Source organism: Haliotis asinina, chromosome 9, assembly GCF_037392515.1.
Source record: "Haliotis asinina isolate JCU_RB_2024 chromosome 9, JCU_Hal_asi_v2, whole genome shotgun sequence".
NCBI classification, from domain to species: domain Eukaryota; kingdom Metazoa; phylum Mollusca; class Gastropoda; order Lepetellida; family Haliotidae; genus Haliotis; species Haliotis asinina.
In genome coordinates this window covers 11,423,553-11,449,534 of record NC_090288.1, presented here as the reverse complement: position 1 = coordinate 11,449,534, position 25,982 = coordinate 11,423,553, and the positions used below count along the sequence as shown (strand labels likewise).

General features: G+C 36.8%; 1 protein-coding gene across 1 annotated transcript in view; it reads right to left on the bottom strand.

The window, feature by feature from the left end:
- LOC137296953 (uncharacterized) overlaps positions 1–25,982 on the bottom strand; it is a 163,600-nt gene that overhangs the window by 43,386 nt on the left and 94,232 nt on the right. The window contains exon 4 of the mRNA XM_067828874.1: positions 2,879–2,951. Within this exon, the coding sequence (XP_067684975.1) occupies positions 2,879–2,951 (73 nt within the window). The remainder of the gene's footprint in view (positions 1–2,878; positions 2,952–25,982) is intronic.

The window sequence follows — 25,982 nt, the reverse complement described above, 5'->3', positions numbered from 1 at the left end:
TTCCCATTTGTCATCAGAAACATTTAAATCTTTCTGTCTTCAAGACAATACAATTCGTCTTTCATAAATGAAATGCTAAAATACAACACCCAATAATCCAAACAAATATTTTATTGTGCCAGTGGTTAAACAAAATCAGTGAATAAGCCATTTGATATTTAACCTTCATGTGACGTCAAAGACTAAGGATGCAAAACGTTCATGCTTAGATTTCAAAGCCTTTCAAACTAAATTTAAATTTCCCGAAACCTGCTAAGCATGGAGGCCACTGAGTCGAGCTGAAGCGGCCTGACAAAATCCACGTCTGACTTGATGGACGATTTGTAAGTTTTCTTTAATTGAGCGAGTAACCTAGCGATGGTGGGGTCACGCTGGCTACAGAGCCGCTGTCACGGAAACAGTTGTTACCCAACATGGGAATATTTAGACAGCTGCTGGCATTATGCTATCACATTCTCCATCAGCAATCACTTCACCAGCATATTCGCCGATGTTGCACTCAATGTCCTAACCGGGTGCAACGACAAGTCAATAATGTATTGGATTCCCGTTTCTCTAAATCAATGTTCAACGGCTACAGTAGGTGCCGTCAATTAAGTCAAGGCCTTCGACATGAAATGTGACTATACCCGCCAATATTCCCATTGCACAAAACTGTCATGTAAATAGGTTTATTTTGTACCTTTTTCTCACAGAAAACAATTATTGTTTGGCTACAAGATGAAAACCAGTCCCTTTCAGTGATGCATGCTACGTCTAGTTTTGCATATGGTTGTTTAAGTGGCAAACCTACTTTTCATTGGTTTATTTTCTAAACATTAAATGTACGGCATTGATTCTCTATAGGGACCTATGAAAAAGCCTTAGTCTTAAAGAAATGCATTCAACAGATCCAATACTCTGAACAAATCAAGTAAAAGTCAGATCAATTATTATATTTATTTGTATGCGCTTGGAATTGATGCCAATATAATTAATGAGAACAGACCATTATTGATGTGACAGCTGTGAATATGTTACTGATAATGCTTCAATATCTGGCAATCAAAGGCTGGATTTGAAACCTTTGATTATCTGAGCTCCAGATGTGATGTACTTGTGACAAATATGCAAACTAAATTACAATGAATGACTTAGTTCTGAGCTAACTGGATACACAAACATAACTTCACAACCCCAATATACAACTAGGGGAGACAACTGAGGGGAAAACAACTATTGCCATAGCGACAGTGATAGTTTATTGCCACATACTATTGCCATTGCGACAGTGATAGTTTATTGCCACATACTATTGCCATAACGACAGTGATCGTTTATTGCCACATACTATTGCCATAGCGACAGTGATAGTTTATTGCCACATACTATTGCCATAGCGACAGTGATAGTTTATTGCCACATACTATTGCCATAGCAACAGTGATAGTTTATTGCCACCTACTATTGCCATACAGATAACCTATTGCCACCAACTACTGCAATAGTGTTTTCTCTTTGAATTGTCTCATTTCCCAAACACATTTCATTTCCCTACATCCAAGTGAACAGAACTTCTTACATTTGTCAACCGAAGTTAATTGCTAAACTATCGATAGCTCCAGATACTATTGATGATGCATTGATAGTTTTTCATTTCTACCATCAACTGCTTGCTATCAGGGACTCATTGATTGCAACAATCAATAGTTCGATGCACTGTTACAGCTGTAACTACAACACTACTTTGCATTCTTCTCATCAAATGTTCCCAACCATGTTTCTTCTGGAACATTGCTGAAAGCTATGTTAAACCTCACCTCCATGAAGACACCGGTTAGAACTGATATTCATCAACCAATGCTTGTCGTAAGAGGCTACTAACAGGATCAAGTGGTTATGACTTGGTTCATGCAAGTCATCATGTTCCAGTTGTGTAGATTTATGCTCATGATATTACTCACTGGACTGTTCCCACCAGAGGAAAAATTATTTACAGATATCTGTCATAGTGTTGGAACAATGTTGGGTGTGGCATTAAGCAATAAACACATGGACATAAAACTTGACCCACATTGCAACATATATACCTGTTTCTTTTAACAAGTTGAAGGCAAGTGTCACCCGAAACATTTTAAGCAGAATAATAACAAGAAGGTTTTCTGACTGTTTATTAACACAATCCCATTTCATCAGTGGATTAAAAACATATTGAATAACCCCTCAAAAAGGGTGTCAGTACCCAGTGTGAATTGCTGTATGCCACTGACAACTTAGCAGTTCAGTCCGACACACACACTACCCAATTCCGTTAGTCTCCTTTTATGCTGACTGGCTGAGTTTGGTTTTATGCTTTTAGCAATATTCTAGCAACATCACAGCAAGGGACATCAGAAATGGGCCACCTTTAACGGCAAGCTTGGGTTACTACAACTTGACATACTCAAAATTACCTCATGATGGTCAGTGCGGCGAGTGTTAGCTTGCCCTGCAGATGGCCAGGGTTTGATTCTCACCAGCAGTATCCAGGTGGTGTATGTTATGGGAGATCTGTTGCCAGACCAGTCAATCCAGTGACTGACATCATGAACACCAATCCACACAATTTGGATACGATGTCAAATACATCTGAGAGCCTGACCATGTTAGTTGCCTCTTACGAAAAGCAATTCTAAGCTGGATCTTTCCAGCCAGCTTAAGGTCATTAAAGATAAATTTTAGTCATGCACACAACATACTGTGCATTACTGCATTACTGCTTGAGTATGTCTCATCTAATTGAATGCCAAATGTTACTTACCTCACAACTGCTTATACATGATTTATCAAACTACTTCTTTTGTGAATTACCTAACTGCTCAAACGTAACTGACCACAGGACTACTTGGATGTGACTTACCTAACGACTGCTTGCAGATTTCCAGTAGAGCTTCCTCTTTAGCCTGTTTCTTGCTGCGGTCATTTTCTTTTTGCTGAAATAGATCACACTGGCTTATTATCTCAATTACCATGCAAAGAAGGAGATTTCATGTGACACTGCTTCGTAACTAGCATAATGAGACAAATCAACTGCCTGTGGAGGAGACCGCAAGATGGAGGACAGATCGACATAACAACCAGTAACCTGGGCCTAGATTTCGAAGCTCTCTTAGCGCTAAGATAGTTGTAGGTGCCATACATTATCACTAACTTATGATTGCCTTAGCGCTAAGAGAACTTCGAAAATCTAGGCCCAGGATCACTTCATTTCCAAAATCATTAATTTTGTTAGTCATGTCACATTTCCTTTGCTGTTTATAAGTCCTAATATGGATTACATGTCTTGTTCTCAATCAGTTACATGCATGGTTTTGTTTGTTGGTTGTTTAATGTTGTACTCAGCAATATTCCAGCTACATGGAGCTGATCTGCATATAATCCAGAGCTCAACAGAATGAGCATCAATCTACACAATTGGCTGTAAATAATTTCTCAAGTGGAAGAAGACATCTCTTTTAGAGGTATCTAATGGTGGTCTAAGGTGTATGGTGTTACAGTTTGCCAGATTAGAATATTTTCAGTTAACGAAAATATTTTTGGACTTTTTCAGCAATATTTGAATGGAATAAAAACAGAACATATTGCGAAAGAATTATATGAATAGGAGGACAGTACACAGTGTCCTGACTGATATAGCACCCATAGTTCAACATAAACATACAAACATGTGGCTGGATTGACTTGTGAATGAAGTAATTTAAATTTCAACCTGGAATATGATATATTGTCAAGTGATAACTTGAATATCAAACCTGGACTATGATATATTACCAAGTGATAACTTGATTGTCAACGTGGAATATAATATATTGCTAAGGAAATAGCATAAACTTCAACCTGTAATATGATATATTGATAAGGAAATAACATGAATATCAACCTGGAATTTGATATTGTGCTGAGGAAATAACATAAATATCAACCTGGAATATTATATGTTGATAAGGAAATAACATGAATATCACAGTGGAATGTGATATACTGTCAAAGAGATAACTTGAATGTCAAAAAGGAATGTGATATATTGCCAAGGAGATAATTTCAATATCAGCCTTGCATATGATATATAGCCAAGGAACTAACTGAATTATGATATACTACCAAGGCACTAACTAAATATAAACATGGAATTTGATACACTGCCAAGAAATAACTTGAATATCGGCCTACAATGTGATACATGACTCCTAACATCTATCACGCCATATCAATAATGACCATCCAGTATACGTCCCTGCAAGGAGAAAATATCTCTAACCTCTCAGCAGGACATGAAACAGAGGCCGAGGATTTACCAACACTTAATAACAGCATGATCTATCAGCCTTTGTTCAAGTCACACAATCATCTTGTAGAGTTGAAAGTAGCCATGTAGGGCTGTTTTATTGATTACAACCATACATGCTATTCAAAGCCTGGTACTACCCAAAGACATGCTCAATCGATTCTTAGAATTTCTTACATCTTAGATCAATCGCATCAAGAAAAGAGCATATTCCATCTCCACCTAGACCAACTATGTGGTGCCGGTGAAGTGTGGGATAATGCTGTCTTACTTATTCCCTCTGCAACAACCACACTTTAGCCTCATTGAATACATACACAAGTGTGGTGCTTCATGTCAATGCCTTTCCAATGGGGTAAGTCACCACCTTCAATATCAAACGAAGCATAATAAACTAGACTTCATGGAGGCACTCGCGTTGGTGCTTGCAGAATGAGCTTCTTGGCATCAAGTTAAGATATCTATATCCCCTTACATCATGTGAATATGGTAAAACTGTTTTGCAAAAAAATATTCTATGTTTGAGAATTATGATCTCCCCGAACATATTATTTACATGGGGTTGCCATGGCAACCTTCATGTCTTGACAGGTGGCTAATTATGGAGTACCCTACCGACCATATTGGAATCAACAAGCATGGCGTTGATTGTACAAGGGTTGGCAACGGTGTAGCTAATCCAGACCTACAGCTCCTGGGTGTAACACACAGTCATGTGATATCATTTATCATGATCCATGTCCTTGGAGAAAAAATACGACCACAATGTTCCGCAAAATTAGTTCTATATGAAACTTTATTTTTTATGTAGCATTTGAAAGCACTGGTGCATACATGTTGTAACTGAATAACAGGAAGAACAAACCGCTGTACTTGTTTAAACCTATGACATGATCCCTGATAGCTATCTGACTGTTCATAACAGAATACTAGACAGTGAGTGTAATTGGGTTAGCATGGAGGAATAGGTTCATCTACCAAAGCTATGTTCTCTGTACTTAAAACCATGGGTCCAGAAAAACAGATCAGTTGGTTGACACTTTTCTAATGTTAGACATTTGTAAATGTTGTTTGTTCATATGTGCATGCATGCATGCATCTGTGTGCACGTGCATGCATTCATGCTGACTACTGCTGATTTTCCCTATTGTTACAAGTTCATAAAATTTGTTTGTGTGTGCATGGTCCCACAGTAATGGTGGCTTTATAGAACTACCTAACTGAGATGCTATGATACAGTATAAAATTGATGTTCCATTCGAACACCACAACTGACAGCCAGTCAATGCTGAAGAGGCAGGGCAACACTATGTACCATCTTTTGACATCTTAGCAGACATGAGCCAACTATCAAGTGTCTGAGGCAAAATGTCTTTCAAACTTGACCTAAAAGACCAACAAATCTACAAATATCTCAGTGGACTGGGTTTATGATTTTATACCTCTTTTAGCAACATTCAAGCATTATCACAGCAGGGAACATCAGAAATGAGATTCACACATTGCACCCTGGTTTGGGGCGTCATGAGCGAACACTTTAACCACTAAGCTACCTTGTCGCCCCATTATCTCTAACAAACATCTCATTCCTTCCTGGCTGTAATCAACAGAGAATGGGATACAGGAGTTTATCATATAATGGTGAGTGCTATCAATACCATGAACAATCAGATAAACTTGGAATGACTATCCAATAAATATGCAAATGAGACTGCCTGGAAGGAACTACTTTCAAGATCCATACACAGATACATTGTAAATGTCTTCTGTCTCCATCAACTATTGACGAACATTCCCTAAATACTTTGGTAGCAACTTCTCACTGTTGACTGTAGAAGAACATAACTACTCAATGACATGCAATACAATTGGATGCTAGCTTGAACACTGCTTAGCTTAAACATGTTCAGTTATCCCCCTTGTTAGCTGACTGGAGTATGACATGAAAATTTCAGCTTTACAATTCTCAGTCAGTACTACGTGTTTGATTTGACCCTGAAAACCCTGACCATGCACAGATGCAAGAAAATTATCAGAAAAAATGGTCTACAGCGATTTATTGACATGCTTGAAAAAATGTCAAGATTCATAATGACACCCCATGCACGTGTAGGAGACTCCCACACTGTGCACGTGCTTCCCATCCATTGTGTTTGTGTGTGGTGATAACGTCAAATGATGCTGCATACACAAGATGAATGTCATTGTAACGTTCCTCAATGGGTTTTCTACCTACCAGACTTCAAAGTTCAGGTTCTCCTACTTTTTTTGAAGAGTATATGTAGTATCTGAATATAGCTCACTGTGTGAAATTATGTATTAAATAACCATGATGTTAAGAATGAAATTGCATGAGGCAGAGATTATCAAGCCAGTGTGTTTCCACCTGACAAAGGGGCAAGGAATAGCCCAGAAATGTTGTGTATACAAAAAAAGAAGTTGACATCCAAATCATTTTGTCTCACACAGTGCATTTCTCTATCGTAAATTTCTTATCTTAGATCATATAAAATCTTTGACACGCTCATGAAAAAAAAAATAATGCTGACATTTTTTAGCCAAGGACCCCTTGAGTTTAACACTTAATGTGAAATCTGAAACACTTAATACAATATCATACAAATGTCGATGAGGCAATAAATTTAGATGGTTCTGCTGAGACAAGAACGCCTTGAGTTTAATGGTCAACATCAAATCTGAAACACCTGACGAAATATCGGACATATGTACAATACAATAAATTAAATATGGTTACTGCCGAGATAAGAACGCCTTGGGTTTAATGTTTAATGTCAAATCTGAAACACCTGAAATATCGAACATGTACACAACTATAAATTAAAGATGCTGATGATTATGTAAAACCATCACAAAGGAGATTGTTTCAGAGGCAGCTCCTGCCACTCCTTGGACATTCTGTAACAACAACTCTACAGAGTTACTCAGTTGTGACGAATCGTTTATCTACCAAACACATTGATCACTGAAGGAGAAATTCATGTTCCTCTGTCTAATTCATATTCTCGGATACTGTCATTAATTATTACTGACAATCAGAATGACGGGCATGATGGTAGGACACAGTACCAATAAGTGGTGGAACGAGGCAACAGACTGGGATGGGCTATGGCTGTTCAACATTAAGCTGTTGGGCTGTGGTATGAAAAGGGTGCTTGTATTTGTGTGTGAGTGTCTGTGTGTGTGTTTGTTTTTGAGTGAGTGAGTGAGTGAGTGAGTGAGTGAGTGAGTGAGTGAGTGAGTGAGTGAGTGACCAACGGTCCCGTCTCACAAATCTATTACAGTTCTACAACGGTCGTACCTCCTGTGCTGTAACACTGACATACAACAGTCGTATCGCTACGATAGCTTTGTGAAACAGAACTTCCATGCTTTAACCACTGGGCAAAAAGAAATGTTGCCATCCAATGGCTTGTTGTCGTTGATCCTTCATTAACCTGGCCGTGATGCTGCTGTGTTCAGAAACCAAGTGAACGATTGCCATTCAAGCCAGCAATTTATGCCTGAATGCATGCGTGATGCACATTTTGATTCCAATGTTCTGTTTCCACAAACAAACTCATTTCTAACCTCAATCTGAAACAATACTTTACTGGGCAAAAGAGGCTACATGACCAATATTCATGTTTTCTTCACATTTCATACCTTTCGCTCTTGCTGACTTTTGATGTAAGTCATTTTAGCTGAAATATTGCTGAAACTGGCATCAACTGATGCTCATGACATCATTCACAGGATTGACTATCTGATCTAGATTTATTTGTGATCAAATCATATAGCGGAAATACTGCAATTAACAACAAACAAATAAGATGATGTTTGAAGGAAACATCCATTTCCCATTCATGATTAATCATCAATCGATGAACTTTTTCTGACACTAAAAATCAATCATGAACTCTAAACAAAAAACTTTCTGCGTCAGTCTTAATTCATGCTGCACTAACGAAGTAGCACTGAAGCTAACAGAATGTTAAGAACAATGCTTCATTCATTGACATACGGGAGTGACAGAAAGTAAAATACAGGTATGAATATTGTATAAATCCACGGACTGACTTATCCTATGTTGACAGTTGGACTGTTTGACCTTGATACAAGGCTGCGCTACATTTATTTCAGCACCATGCATTTGAATTAATCTGTGAAGTTGTTTAAATTTCATTATCATGTTCCATCATTCTCAGTTTTACTGAAAACTGGAATTTTTGTTGTTTAAATTTCATTATCATGTTCCATCATTCTCAGTTTTAATGAAAATTGGAATTTTTTGTTGTTTAAATTTCATTATCATGTTCCATCATTCTCAGTTTTACTGAAAACTGGAATTAAGAGATGAATTCTCATCAGTCTGCTTAAATCTTAAGCATGCTGCCTAGTGGGACAAGGCAGCAAAGGGCACATAACTCTAAATCTTCTTATCGATGCTCATGATGTCACCACTTGACTGTTTTCTTTAGACTTGATTATTTACTGGTCACATTATTGCAAAATTTTGTTAAGTGCAGATCTGTTGTTCAGTACATTTGCAGAGCAGTTTGATAGTTCTGGAGGGACATAAATCTCGCAAAAAGCCACTGCAAACAGCAGCATTGATACATGTTGATAAAATTGAAAGCTGCTCCATCTCTTGACAATAATGGAGAATATCAATGCTGAAGAGCTAATCAGTCAGCATCCCAACTACATACATTTTGAAGAAACCTGGGCTTTTACTATCTGAGACCAGATTACCTACTGGAATAGGTCTTTTCAAGCAGACATTTCAATACCATAACTGTTCACTCGAACTTAAAAGTCTTCCCGTTAAGACAACTGTAACAACACTACATGAATATAGAGTATTTTAGTACTGAGTATGCTTTGTGGCACCAAGAACTGGATCCTGCCCCGCAGCCAAGCACATGACACATGTGGTCTCACCTTAGGCAAGCGAGTATGTTCACCATTGCCTCTGTTCACCCAGCAGAAAATGGGTACCCAGTGGGATAAGTCATGTGAGGATAACCTTCTAGCGTCTAACAGGCAGCTTGGGCTATCCAGGGTAATAACAATATGCCAGTGCTTTGATTATTAGTGCTATGAGCACTCACCTTTTGTGTGGAGTTTAGCATAATATAAATGCACATGTTATTATTCATATCATCGTGTCTAAAAACAGGGCCCTGATCTCAATCATATATTTTGATGGTAGAATTGTTCACTCTATCAAACCATCTTATGGTCCTGACAATAAGACAAATGTTATTCCACTACACTTACAGACTATCTTAGTACTAAGCTTGTTTGGCAGAAGAATCAAGAACTCAATCCTGTCCTAAAACAGGGCCCATCTCCAGCACATATTTTGATGTTAGAATTGTTCACGCTATCAAACCAACTTATGGTCTGACAATTAGACAAATGTTACTCCACTATTATTATGTGACTTACAGACTATCTTAGTACTAAGTTTGTTTTGCAGAAGAACCAAGAACTGGATCCTGTCCCAAAAGCAATCTTAGCTGAACAAAGAGCATGATACGATGTTGGGGTATGTGAGTTAAATCACTATAGCGTTAACATTGCCTTCTAGATTGTCTCGCCTACACGGCAATAGTAGCACTGAGAGGATCACCAGTGAGTTACTGAAGGTGTAGAGATACGATCAATCCCATTCCACATAGTAATTGTCACATATCCACATCTTTACTTTAACACACAACTTACTGCAGACCCACTTATCACAGCTTTTAGGACCGAGTCCTTGAACTGAAGTATAGGTATAATGTAGAGCTTCTTTGAAGTTGTCGCTTCTCTCACAGCAACAGACAGTCAGATATACAAGTAGGAATACCATTCTGGCAATAAGCTTGAAACTGAATGATACCAGTCATATCAGCACACACTAATAACAACTATCTCACAAGGTTCAAAAAAGGTTCAAATAAGCAAACATGACAAGCTATGTATGAATGTACAATTCATGAATGAACTTGGTGGCCGTACATAACTGTATAGAATTGTCCTACTCATAATAATAAAGTTTGATCTTCTTTTGAGCGGCTTCTGACCCAGGTAACCCCTATACAGAAAGGAAGCTATTTTTTAAGTCAAGGAACAGAAGGAATGCAGTACAACAGGTGCTTGTGCTGTTCAAAGAAGTGGGATATAAATGATAATTGTTTCTGGGAAAAGCACTGAAGGCCTATACTGCTTTCCTGACAAGTCACAAGAAGTGTGATATTGATGACCATTGTTTCTGGGTAGAGTATTGAATGAGTGAGTAGTTTAGTGAGTGAGTTTAAATTTACACCGCTTTTCTAGCAATATCAAACTGGTGGAACCAGAAATAGGCTTTAAATACTGTACCTATGTGGGGAACTGAACCCGGTCGTTGGCATGACGAGTTTACACCTTAACCACTAGGCTACAGTACCGCACTTAGGTAGAGTACTGACGATCTATGTTGCTCTCCTGACAATAGTGAGTGAGGTTTTATGCTGTGTTTAGCAATATTCCAGTAAATCACAAGAAGTGGGATATAGATGACCATTGTTTCTGGGTACAGTATGGAGGCCTATACTGCTTTCCTAACAACAAGTCACAGCAGAACTCTGTGAGGAAACGGACATGAAGGCAGAATCAACATAAACTGCCCTGATGGTCAATACTTTTTATAGAGGTCGGACAATGGCTTACGGCATTGATTTCCAAATCTGTTGCCACTTGCTGCCATAAGGGCTACAAATACAGGGTGACAGTAGTTAACAGGCCTGTCTCAGTACATCACTTCACATCCCGGGAACTTAATCTGGGATCGAACATGCAATATTTTTTCGCAGATGAAGAAGTGATGATTTGACATAGCTTTCTCAGAGTCAAGGTCGAACATCAGACCACCCTTCGGAACCTTTCGAGTTTGACAAGGAGGAGTAATGTGATGAGAATATTCTGTTACAAACACTCAGAACTATGGTGTCACTCCATCTTGGATCACCACTATGGCCTTCTGCTCACTCCTATCATTCTGTTGACCTTTAAGTGAGACCATTTGATAGTCATGTTCATGTTGGTATTCATTTTACAAAGAAGTCAATATATCTTTGTCTGTCAAAAACTTCTTCTGGGTTATTTTTGTTGTTTTATTTATGACCATAATCCCAAGGGAAGTGTTACACCGGAATCTCTACCTGAATTGGCCTTCAGTCTCTCTTGTGAAGGTTATAAATACAAAACAGAGCAAAATGAATTAACATTGGCCACATAGCCCATTAGCACAGGGTTTGATGCTAACATTTTTCACTACTTGACCAGTGGACTAGTAGGTTTTAAAATTTCCTTGACCTGACCTACTGTCAACCAGACCATACTGTTAGAAGATAAAATAAAGACATCACTAATCAGATCACTTACTGCGTAAGGCATCACATCTAATCATAGATTTTGGATTTTAAGCTCAGGACAGAAAATAGGTAACACTGTGCAAGATTTAAAAAAAAAAATAAAACACACAAAATATTTAATATTTAAAGGGGAGGGGGTACACTCTCTTTTCTTAAATACGTTAATTTCTACGCTCTGGGCAATTATCCACTTCACACTGAATTCTTATTCCCTCAAGTTATAAACCAGAGCTCTGGTTACACAGGTCCGCAGACCCCACTTTGCAATCAGATCTCTTTGTCCGAACAGCCGCAGAGGTTCCAAGACAGTAACCTTGGTCTCGGTCATCCCTTCTTTAGTTGTCGGTCAGCTCCCAAGTTGTTCCAAAAATATATATTAATAAAACAACTGTGTCAAATTGCTTGTTGTGTAGTGTTTGCACAAAATGTCTATATGACCAGTCTGGCTACCCAGACATAATTTTGACTTGACTGGACATGTTACTTTAAGACAATGTCATTCTACGTGCCTCAGTGTTGAACCCTGAAGCAATGAGAAGGAATCTATACAGGTCATTAATGTTTATGAAATTACAGCAGTACTTCTGTACTGCTCCTGTTGATGCAAGTTATAATGTGGTGACTACGAACTATGAATCTAATTTTGTTACGTATTCATGAATTATTGAATATTAGTTGACTATTTCATGTTACATAAACATAACTGAACCAAACTGCATTCCTGAGCTTTTGTCTTGTAGCAGGTTTAGTTTGTAACTGACCCTGGATATATTACATCTATATAATAGAATATAAAAAAAGGATGAATCATGGCCTTTAGGTCCCAAAAAGCCATCTTGAATATAATAACAGTATCTTTCCATGTAAAAAATCTGCAGTATCCTCTACCTGGAACATAGCAAAGCATAATTTTCTGTACATTTTGAAGTTAGCAGAATACTAGAGATAAGCTTACTAGACCGGAAAGAACTGCAAGAGACTTGGAATTTGGACTAGTAGGGTCTTCATATTTACAAAAAATATAAGATACTCTAAGAGTTTATCAACAGTGTACTCACCTAAATTAGGATTAAGTATCCACATGTAGTGAGATACTGAACAAACTGTAGTTGAAATGTATTGTGTATGGTACATAGGCTATTTGATAATTTAATTTAATGCATTTTCTTTAAATTTGCATGTTATTACTGCTATTGTAGTCACCTATTTTGTGGGGTTTTTTTTTTTTCGAAATGAATACGATAAAATTATGAGGGTTGGTACCTCTGTATACTGAACAATGATATATGATATATGAGTGTGGAAAGGGCAGGTTTCTCATATAAAACAAGCACTCCTCAACAATCTGCCTCAGTCAGCAAACATTCCCCCGGGATGTAACAAGCACAAGGTTGTTGCTATTAAACCAAGTAACCTTTCAGTTGTTGGTTGCAACATAAATCTCTTTAAAACCTCCAAGACAGCCTAACCTTTCGACCACATCACTGTTCCCTGTAACGACATAAAGTATTCTTTTCTTGTTGAAACATGTCACTACAGTATGCACACAAAAGATTCACATAGACATACAGGTAAGAACTGCTTAACTGCTCGATATTATGTCGTCTTCATGATCACAGGTGAACTCAACCCTCACCTGTGAATTAAAGGTGAATAATTGATCAGGTCTTCATCCTGAACAGCTGGAACATCAACAACATCGACCGTCCTCCTGAAACCAGTCTTACTGATTTCCAGACCCAGTAGCCTTGATAATGTAGTAAAATGTCTCAAGGTGAATTTGTACATGAAGCTTAAAAACTATACAGTTATTTAGAGCTGCTTTCACATATTATCAAAGAATTATGGATTCATTTAGAAGTGATGTCAGTGTTTATCTTGACTTTGATATTTTGGGGTTCTTGAAAGGCATTTAGAAGTTGGACAAACATTATGAAGTGATACAAGTTTAACGTCAACACTTTATTTAAGGTATGAATATTGATACCAAGTTAATAATTCACTGCCACAGAAACTTACAATTGGACAGATTATGGTTAAAATCATCACAAATAAGGTAGAAAGTTACATTTTGACAGATTTTTAATGAATTGTAGGTCTAGACTGTATATTTTTGTAAACATATACAAAATTAAAAATGCTGTTATTTATAGTGCGAATGAGTTGGGTTTTACACTGCTCATGGCAATATTCCAGTTTCATTTCTGGAAGTAAGAAACAAGACAAAGGCTATTGTTGGGTATTTTGATAGATAATTACCTGAAATATATATTTTCTTCTAGGATCATCCAAATATGGACATACAAATATAAAATGGATTTCATCTTCTATAGTGAAGTGGACAAATTCTCATATTTATCAATAATTAAATCTAACAGACCCAGTTGGAGTTGAACAAATGTGTGTTTGATATTTCTTAATGTACAACAGCACACTAAAAATGGGATTCACACATTGTACCCATGTGTGGAATCCAACCAGGGTCTTCTGTTTTAATGCTGTAACCACTCATCTATCCCCTACAAATATCTAATGTGAGGGACTTAGAACTCACTTCTTCAGCATGACGAGCAAACACTTCAACCACTAGACTACTATACTGTCCTTATAGTTTCAAGTAAAACAACAATACAGAATTATCCAGCCACTGAAACCCCTGCAGAACAATTAACTAAACATAATTTAGAGAAGACATTATTTTTTCAAATGTATGTGCAGGTATTTTTCACATGTATTGTCGTATCCTTTCCATGTGTTTTGTCCTGCATTAATTTTTAACAAAGGCATACATCTTATTTGCATTTTTTAATAATATTTACAAACATGAGAGGACACATATTTAATTATGTGTTTGAAATTAACAAAACCAGTCATTGTGTAGACATAATCTTTCATGGATATTCGTGATACTGAATGATAAGCAAAAAAAATGCAACACTACACCGAGATAAAAAGCATAATAATGTCAGTTAATGAATAAAGAAACTAACGAATTAATAATAAACAACCTTAAGCTTGATGATTTCAAAACCGAATCAGCTATTTAATGAAATATAAATCTGGAAGAAACATTTTATTTCAAACCAACCATGATTTACCGATAACACAACCACAATTTACAAGTAACAAGATGTTCGTAGATCACTTCTTCAGACGAGAGTTGCACTAGGATGCAGTGATGGAGCCATGTGATGTATTTAGTTTTTCATGGGGCAGCCTGTTATTTCAGTGTTGTAACTGATGGAGGGATATACATCAGAGGCTACAACGACAAGTACTCTGCATCCAGGATGCTGCAAGGAGCTGGCCGGACTCTCCCTGGTTGCCAAGCTCAATGGAGGGGGAGTAGATGGAGGGGGCAGTTGACAAAGGAGGGGGAGACTATCGATTGCCCAAGCTCTCTACTTCATAAGCAGTAAGGAGGAATCTTTTTTGGTGTGGATTTTATCAAATTTATCCACACAATATGATATTAAGATGTTTGTCAAGTAAGTCTGCAGTGTTCCTGAATGCAAGAAATTTGTGATAAAACAAAAAAAATTGATCTTTTTAAACATATTTGGGAAATTTATTTTTTAATATATGTTAACTGTTTCACGTTCTACAAGCATGGGGTGAAACCAGATTACAGGTGTCTGAGAAAGGGCGGTCACTCTGAATGAAATTCAAAGCTTTACACTGCACATTGTTGGTAAAAACAATTCTCATCTTATGAAAAAGATAAACAGTATTTAATCAAATGTGTGGCGATACTTAATTTTCAACTTGCCATTGACACCTTGCTCTCAATTAAGAAAAGTGTGTAACATTGAAATTTAAACTTTGTAATTGTAGCTTTTCTAAAGAGATGGCTTCAGGTGGGTTCACATGGTTGATGGTCATCAGTTGAAGTTAAAGGCGAAATGCATAACCTCTTGGGTAGGTTTACTAAATAATTATCTTCCAAAATGTGAACCCTGTCCAATCTGTGACCTCCTCATACCATCCAACATGTCAAAATTGGAGACTCACATACATAGTGAGTGAGTGAGTGAGTGAGTGAGTGAGTGAGTGAGTGAGTGAGTGAGTTTAGTTTAACATCACCTGTAGCAATATTCCAGCAATATCTTGGCAGTGGACACCAGAAATGGGATTCACATGTACCATATGGGGAACTGAACCCGGTTCTTCAGTTTATTTGTAAATCACCTAGCTTCAATAGTTTGGCTGAAAGAACCTACAAATTTAGTTGCTTGGGAAGGATACATAGCAACAGATATTCTCATTTTGCTGTATTAATGGGTCTATACATTATTTTGTGTGGCATGCCCTCAATGACAGATCAATGTCAATGATTGTTTGGCAACAATACTCAGAGCGCAATCAATTCCAGTCAATCTGGAATACAGGCAATAGCACTCATGCATTTTTCCAATACAACCTCAAATGAATCATAACAGTCAATGAGCATAGGAACACGAAAATTATCTACAAACTCAACAGAAATAAATCCCTGAAACAGGCAAATGCCCAATGACCTAACACTTTTCCAACATTCTATGAATAATGAATATTAAATGAATCCACAACCAAGTATTTTTTTCATATAGAAGAAAGAAGTTCCGTTTTCAGTTCAAAATATTAGTTTCAAATCCAGTCAAAGTTCTGGAAACCTCTATTGACAAGGTATTAATACTTACAATGTTTGTTCTTTCACACAGCATATATCCCTAACATTGATAACATTCAAACATCTGCAGCCTCATTTTAATTTCTGGTTTTATTAAGCAGACTTCGCTCTCTTCTTGACCTACATATATTGCATATGTAAGGTAGGTCTGGATTGTTGTGAACTTGTTTTTTAAAAAAAAAAAAAAATTAACTGCTGAAGTAATAGCTCATGTACATATCCCTCGTCCAGAAATAATTGTTTCATTTATCATTTTAAATGTAAATTTTGTTTACTTTTTGTCCAAAATCTTAGAAAACAGACAATGGGATAAATTAAAAATAAAATTGTCTGCAATCATTATACACCTTCTACTGTCCTTTGTATAACCTTGTGTGAAGAAAAACCAAACCCATAAAAAACAATTTCCAAATTTTGTAAGATTTTGTATGTTCTTGAATGAGATTAACCCTACTTGATATAACTCCACCCCAATCAAACACTCATGACCAGTGTACACAATTGTAAACTTGAAAAAAGAAATTTACAACATTTTCACGTGTTTGATTTACTTGAAAACACAATATTTAGCTAGGATGAATGTGAATATGTCTCTTCTGTAACAGAACTGTGATAAACCGTACAACAGCGCCCTTCCATCAGAGGGAATCCATTCAACAGCTGTTTACAAGCACTCCAGGTAGCTTAACAAACACATCACTGGGGACACAATTAATATGTAGTCTCCATAAAAGTAGTGATGGATTTTTTTGCGTATGTCAATATAGATAGAAGCTGTGCCCTAGATACCTTAGCACAATGGTGAGCGTGACGTCGCGCGCTGGTGGGTACATCATGACGGGCGTGTGAAGACAGGCTCCCCTGAACGAATCTTGACATGAATGTCCGATCCACGCATCCAACACTTAATCTCAACACAGAAACCTTCTGTCTGTTGGTTTCTTGTTCCACAGATTTAAGAAATGATCCCTAGTCTGTAGCCTCTGTCCCCAAACTTGCCCCAACAAGAATGGCTGACGTGGAGTTGATACTGCCAGTCATGCTATATTGATTAGGAAGATGATAAGAAAACTGCATAAGAAAGTATATGAAAATAAAAATTTCACCAAGGCTGGAATCAATGTAAATCTGATTAACTACAGTTGACTGGCTAAGTTTTTCAGACTTGTTTCAAAATTTCTTTGTCATATGTGTCCATTCTTTTGTCTTGCTCAGTAAATGTGATGGTTCAGAGAGGAGAAATTAAACAGATGCCTTTAATATATTATACTTTCTACCCTGACACAGAAAAACGCTTTAATTTGACATAACCACTTTTGACCAGATCACTGAACTGAAAATGTGAAATGAAAAAATATGTTAAAAAGGGAATTTTGGTAACAGTAGAATGGACAAAAAAACTATTGACTTTAAATTTTGAGAAGGTTTATATAGCAGTGCTTCATTAACTGTGTATCATCCTGAAATTTAAAATAGATTTGGTTAACTTGAAAAAACTACGATCATACAAAGGAAAAAGATCAATTTTGGCATCATTAAGTTATGTACTCACTTGTGTTCATCAACTGAGTAGCCTTAATTACATTTTCCTTTAAATAACCAAATAAATTATACCCACCTCACTCAAACCCAATGTGGTATTTTACCATTTTCCATTAATTGTAAAGATATAATAAAGTATAAATGTTGGTTTAAGTGTTTCTTATACATATTTTACCTGTAATAAGAGAAACGATCAGAAAGACTGCAAGTTGTGAAGTGCATGGGCTTAAATATATGAACCTGTCAATACACCTTAGTTACTGTATCTATTGTATTTATGTGTACGCATGTACTATTCAATTTCTTGAGTAGTTACCAAAATTCAAGCATACTTGTATGCACTACACAAAATCGAAATTGCATTTTCACACAAACATTTGTGCTGTTTTGGTTCATTATATGCTTTTTCAATAAAGAACACAAACCAACACAGCAGTTAGTATATCAGTCAGTTTGATATGATAAACATGTTCTCTATATGAACCATATAGGTATTTTGGATATGACAGTTCACTATATTAACTGTCAGTACCTTACTGTGTTCGTTGTCAATGTAGTTTACAACACTTGGACCAATGTAGCTCATTATGCACATTTTGAATAAAATATACAGCAAGTGGACCAGACAAAACCATAAACCCACATCGATTCATATTATCTGTATTCTTTATAAGGTGGTGTGGTTTTGTGCATAGCTTTCAGGTCACAAAGCAGTTGAAGTTCAGCAATACTGGGTATGGAGGGGTCTTGGAACAGTGACAGTGTTTGGCAACTTGACTCCTGGGAGTTTCTAGTACTTAAGTCCTGCCCTACAACGAAGAACATGTGATACATGAGGTCTGAATTTGTTCAAACTTGACTCACCTAGCACAAAAAGGGTATCTGGTGGGATAAGTCATGTGACTCTTAACCTACCAATGCCTCACAGATGGTATTATCCGGGGTAAAAAAATGAGACTGTTGTGTTTTGAGCATGCCCTTTGTCGTGAAAAGTTATTATTATTATTCAGTGTGTTTGTCGCAAACTTAGTGTTTCGGTATGTAGTAGACTCAGTGTTAGAATGGAGAGACAACACTATTAACATTCCTTTATTTCTTGTGCCAATATAAATGAAACCAACAGAACACGTTTCCGACCCAAATATAAAACTTTTGTACATAAACTGACATACTGATACTGCACTTAAAGTAAACACACAGCAGCCACCCAGACTCCTCCCATGTGAGGACGTATGACTGATTAAGTCATCAACTCCGCGAACTCGAGGACTACCCTCTCTTCCGCAGCCACAGATACCTGGGTGCATAACGAGAAATCATTGCTGATCAATACTTCGTGGCCCAGTGTGCAGACCTTTCGATGACAATCACGATTTTTCTACGTATAATACGCTTACAGAACATGTTAGAAGTGTCTGATGATAATACTGGTTCCAGGGCTGCTGAAACACGATAAGCTATTGATTGGCTGAGCCTGGCGACCTGAGAAACATGGATATTGTGGGTTGATGGTGAGGAGACTTGTGAACCTAGTGGACTGACAGACCACGGCCTTCAAGACCAGCGGGAGGCCGCTGATTATACACTATGATCAAAATATTGTCTGCATATATGAATCTTTTAATAATGTTGCATCAGTCCACCTTTAAATACTCTATCAGTTTACTGTTCAATACCATATATACCAGTTCATCCTTCAATACTGTATGGATCAGTTCATCCTTCAATACTGTATGGATCAGTTCACCCTTGAAAACTGTATGCATCAGTTCACCCTTCAATACTATATATACCAGTTCACTCTTCAGTACTGTATATACCAGTTGATCCCTCAATACTGTATGTATCAGTTCACCCTTCAATGCTGTATGTATCAGTTCACCCTTCAGTACTGTATGTACCAGTTCACACTTCAGAACTGAATGTATCACTGTACCAGTTCACCCTTCAGTGCTGTTTATATCTGTTCAGCATTCAATACTGTAGGCATTAGTTCTCTTTAAAATACCTTTTGTGGTCATGTTTTCATCAATGTAGAATCATCTTTGATGACAAGCACGATACAACGTTGCCATGCCAGCCAAATACATCACCAGAACAAAATACAGTCACTACAAGGGTTTAAAAAAACCCAGTAACCATGACTTGCATATATCAGCATCCTGATACACAGGTGCTCATACTATCACTCTCTGGTTCATTCAGAAATCCCATGATTACAAAGAAGTAAGGCAAGTGAGTAACATGAAACAATATTCTCCATGTGGCCCAGACAACAAGGCAAATCTTTATCTAAACAGAGTGATTAATGAACGAAGAACCCTTAGAGAAGGCTTAATATCTTGGGGAGCCCATACAACTGTAACATGAAGAGATTGTGTGGCCACAGATGTAGAGAATACTAATGTGTCATGTTTTCCTTTTGGCGAAGGCTTTACCCACAAATGACAAACGAGGTGCTGTAAATTCCCAAATGAACTTCAATCATCCGTCAGATGTTAACTGTCTAGTCATGTGACACGGCAGACGGGCAGACGTTTCTCACAAAGACTTTATTTATTGCCCAGACTTGCTGTAACTTGTCTGTGATCTGGACATCTGAGATGAGATAGTTTATTTATGGCTATTGCATGATCATTGCTGTTCCACTTGTTGTGTAGGTCCTTTGTACAATGTATTTTACAAACTGTTGTCACATCCGCATTCTATAATGGGTTCCAGAAGGGATAAGGGTGAAAATGGTAAAATCTACTTTGCAATATAATCACTGATACAACATACAAAGAAGAATCAAGAGTATGAAGCAATCACAATTTCAACATCACCATTAACAGAGGTGTGAAAATAGTATTTTACTTTCCAGTATCATCAAAGATAATTGTGTAAAGGGTAATTAGTTATAAGACTTTCTTGACCCTCACAAATTGATATGTGGGGAATCGAACATGAGTCTTCAACTGACACATAAACTGTAAAATGGTTATCAAAAGGATTATAATTACCCGTCATCATCCTGTCAAATTAAAACAATTTAAAAAAATTGAGTATTACTTCATGAAACTTGATTGAATGGGGACACTTACAAAGTCAGATGTGTATGGAACTAAAGGTCTTCTTTTTGTGCTGCTTTCAGCAATATCAAGTCAAGACAAGGAACCTAAGCGCTCAAAACATACCAATCTTTTGGTGAACTGAACAGGGCATGCAACATATGTCATATTTGGGACAGGGCATGTGTGATGAGTAATTGAGTCAGTAAGTATGGTTTTACACCCCATTTACCAATATTCCAGCAATATCATGGTGGGGCACAACAGATAATTGAATTGAACCCAAGCCTTCGCATGACAAACAAACACTTTAGCCACTAGGCCACCACTGCCGACCTGTATGATGAGAAACTGCTCTAACTATTACCTTACCACTACCATATGTGGGAATCGAACCCAGGATTCTTGCACTGACGAACCTTCACTTTTATCACCTGGCCATTCTTTAGTCGTGGTAAGTACAATGACCTGAAGACTGAGGCGAAGGAATAGCTGGATCAGCAAATCCATAAAATTTAACAAAATAAATCACTAAATATTTTAAAATATCAAAAACATATCCGCGAGATTCCACATTACATTATAAATTTTGACATCACAAAAGGAAACCGAACACTGATTTATATAAAAAAAACACCTTCCATGTCAAGTATTGCTATTTTAAAATAAAACCCATTGATGATTGAACAGATTACCTGATATCAGACTAAAACCAAATGCCAAACAACTGAAATTTGAAACTTTCAGATGACAGGATTAATACACCAATTAATGAAATAATTCATATTTGTATGGAATAAGCCTTTTCTGTGTTGTATTGCTGAAATAAATATCAGCATTGGTTACCCGTTCCGCTCAGTTTCCACTGCAGAGATATGGCTGTTATTATAGCACAAAGATTAATCGTAAGTGATGCGACAAAGAAAAACATCATGATCAATTTGGAGCAATTAAGATGCAAATGGGCAGTAAATTGATCAACTGGGCTATTTTCTTGTCGTGGGTTCTCTTATGTGTGTAAATAATGTTTATCATGCTTTTCACGATCAAAGTACCTCATTTTGATCATAGGCGTGTTGACACTGAAAACGTGATGGTTTTATATGCTGAACAAACAATGCTTCCATTGAATAAAACAATTCTAACAAGGACTTCACAATTATCTGGTTTTAAAATGAAATGATTGTGATCTACAATCAATTGTTCTGTGTGAATGTGTCGATTAATATTGGTGTTGGGTTTACACATCAGACGACATGAAAAACAGAACTATGAGATAAAATTAGAAATTATTTTCTGATACGAAAATGGAGACATTCATGTCACATGTGATGCAGACTCGTGGCATAAATTCAGTTCATTTATTGGTTACCACTATCATCACAAAAACAATTAAATTTTTTTGCAAAACCATAAACACTTTGTGCTTATGACCTCTTAACTTTCAATCATTTTATGTGATGTGATAAAACTGTGATGTCATATGACAAAGTTGAAATGAAACGTTATCGTATAATACATGAGTGTTCTTCTCACAGTTACTTTTACTGTGAACATGAGCAATGTCAGTTTGTACTAACCTACTGATATAAAATACCACATATTTGTGGATCCACAACTTAGATGTACCTTTGAGAACACTGGCTACAACGAATATGCTGTGAGGTGAATATGATATATGTCTTGAAAACTGGATAACAAGAATGAATATTGAGTTACAAATACAAGACTGTAGTGTATGCATTATTTAACATATTCAGTGAAAAACTTAAAAAACACATTCTTTGACATGTTTTGACAAAACTGACTGTGATTTATCACATGACCACATTACTGTCAAATTAAATATTTAAAAGTCTGGGCCATTATCCAGCATGGCTTACATATATTACATTTTGCACATCTCACTTAGATAAATGTTGCCCAAATTACAGTAACATTTCCTGTTGAAAAAAATAAATAAATAAATATCGTATTCTAGTGATCGCAAATCACAAATTGAATTCACAAAGGGATACCGAACATGATTTACTGAACATGCAAGTGAATTCCAACAGCCAAGGAGAACACGCAACCTCAAATGAACGAGTTGCTTCATTTCAAAGAAAATGAGTTTAGGTTTCCACTGTTTTCAGCAGTACTTCAGCTACATTAGTGGTTTTATCAGAAATGGTCTCACATATTGTACCCATAATTTAGAATCGAAACTGGGCCATCAGTCTGATGTTAGACCATTGTAACGTTTTTTTCTGCTTAACTCTATATTATATTAGATATTTTTTGCTATAGTTTAACTACTATTGTTTAACCTGAAATCTACACAGAATTCATTCACCAGTATTTCCTTACCAAATTGACTGACTAAAATTTTCGAACAAATGCATTTTTTTTCACATAATTATCTTCCCTGTATCAATGACAACAAAATGGCAGCAACAGATAAGGATGGTATTGACATCAAACATCAAATGTTTACTTTTGTATGTACAAAATAGAGCCTGCATATACAATCACTGGCAATCATTTTAGGTCCAAATTTATTGCTAAACATACAATTGCTCAAGTCCAGAGCACTCTCCATAATCTACTTAGGTGGTAGAATCAGCATTCGAAATAACTGCCAGCCCAAAGGCCCAGCACTAGTTGTTATTGCATCAGTTCGGCAGTTTCAAATATGTGCAGGCCCTTATGGCTTTCAGTAAATTATCGGTAAATTATTTTTCATGTGGGATGTTTCCCTTTTTCTTCTTTATTAATGTTTAGGAATCATCCATGATCCATCGTGTCATGATTACTTACGCTTTAACTCAGGAATGTCAACACCTGCCTAACAAATAAAAACTCCTCTGTGTGCCATAGCCTTTGCTTAATTTTGCAGAAACTGTGTACAATGTAGCCTATTTTGATTTTATTGGTTTGACTTTAACCAAATGGACCTGCAGATTTCATTCAGAGCCTGTACATTTTAAGGCCTGAGGGTAGCAGCAGGCCCTGATGGCCAGCTGGTAGCAGCAGACACTGATGGTCAGCTGGTAAATTAAAATATTGCAAACACTGGGTAGAATCAATGTACATGTTCATAAGAGGCCATCAGCTCTTTCCAGTATTTTTAAAGCTATATACAGATATCTTACAACTGCAAACGTTCAGAGCTTATGCCTATAACAGTTGTGTATTTCAATGTTAGATCAAAGTAATTCAACAATTGCCAACCAGCACAGAAATGTCATTTATTTGTCACATGCAATCAACAATGCTGATAAATTTAATGATTTAAACAGATATTCATCCAACAGAACATGCAATGTAAATTGTGTGCATCCACTTTCAATCTGAATGCATATATAATACAATTTTTTCGCATTTGGTAAATGTTGAATACACCAAAGCGACTCCTTTGATTTTACTGCTATTGAATGAGCAAGAAAATGAATGAGGGATAGTTATTATTCTATACAGCATTACAATCTAGCTACTATTGAAAGTCACTTTCAGAAGTCATCAGCAAATATGACTTTAAATTTACTGTCATCATCATCATCATCATCATAGAGAAATCGATGCAGAGAAAGTAATTCACAGCATCTGACATAAATGATTCGAGAAGGAGCTTCCTTATCTTTCAAAATATACCCATTAGTACACAATAGATTTACAAATGCTTAAACATGGCTCATTCAAGGATAGTGAAGATCCACACAGGCAAGCTGATGTCTTCTAAAATCTCATTATTTCACCAAATCCACTAGTAGGAAATAAGCTGTGATCTGTGGTTACTTTGATATCAAAGAAAAACACACTGACAATCTCACATAAAATAATTTAAAAAACACTACCACGTTTTGACGATACTGAACTCCATGAACTGCTTCAAACTGAATTATGCACCCTACGACCTTCCAAACCCTCAATAATGAGGTCTTTTAGAACTGGTTCCAGTTGTGAAGCAGTCATCAGGTTCTGTTGAGAATCGTCATGCATGACTGAATCTTCACACTCATACGATGAACACTCTACTCGCTGACCCATGCGATTTCACTTAAAAGCTTTGTCACTAAATGGCTCCTTTTGATGACACAGTTTCTACAGCATTTCTCACCATCCTCAATCCTCACTGAAGAAGTTCCTGTCCATCAACACAGCCATATAATGCTTTCCATGGCATGAAGGACACACACTCAATGTAAACAAGCTACACATATTCATGAACTTTCCCCAAGCTTTGTGCTCTCTATACAATACAGGCCAGAGATTTAGCTATAAGAAATGGATAAAAGTCTGTCAATAATATATAAAATTGAGACTTCACTTACAGGAGAATGTGCATGTTTTCAACCATGATATATTTCTCTGGTATGTATTTTATTTTGCCAATGGTGCATTAATAAATGTTTAACGCCCTAGGTGAAGGCTGTTTAAAGTGACTGCAGCAGAGCTTGCACCTGGGCGTGAATTCACAGAGTCTTATTATCTCATGCATAGATCTAGCAGCTTGAACAGGTGATTCAACACTTATAAAGTATGAATCACAAATTCAGTCAGTACTGGTTAAAAAACCCTAAAATACCACAAGAGCAATAACCGTATAAAGCATTTGCTTTGCTGTCCCAAATATTCTCAAATATGATGCAAAAAAACCCAGCACAAACCTATCATCAAGCATTGGATATATGAATGAGGTGATTGTTGAGCAGGATCACTGTCATGATAAAAGCCGACATTTGGATATAGGACCACCTACAGAAAGTACTTCTGACCTCACACGGGTGAGAACTCGTACCTACGATGCCGAGGGTAGGGCTTATATCCAAATATGATGCTACATGAGTTAAATTATCTCTCCTGTAAACATCAAGCAGGGGCTTGTACACAGTAGACAGTGACTCTTTAAATGTGACTCAGAACTTGCTCCCTCTTTAAAACAGCGTATAGAAACTACAGAAATGTCATGAACATGCCTGACTAACACAGAATTGCAATGCCTCCAAGACAGTCCAAGATGAATTCCACGAAGA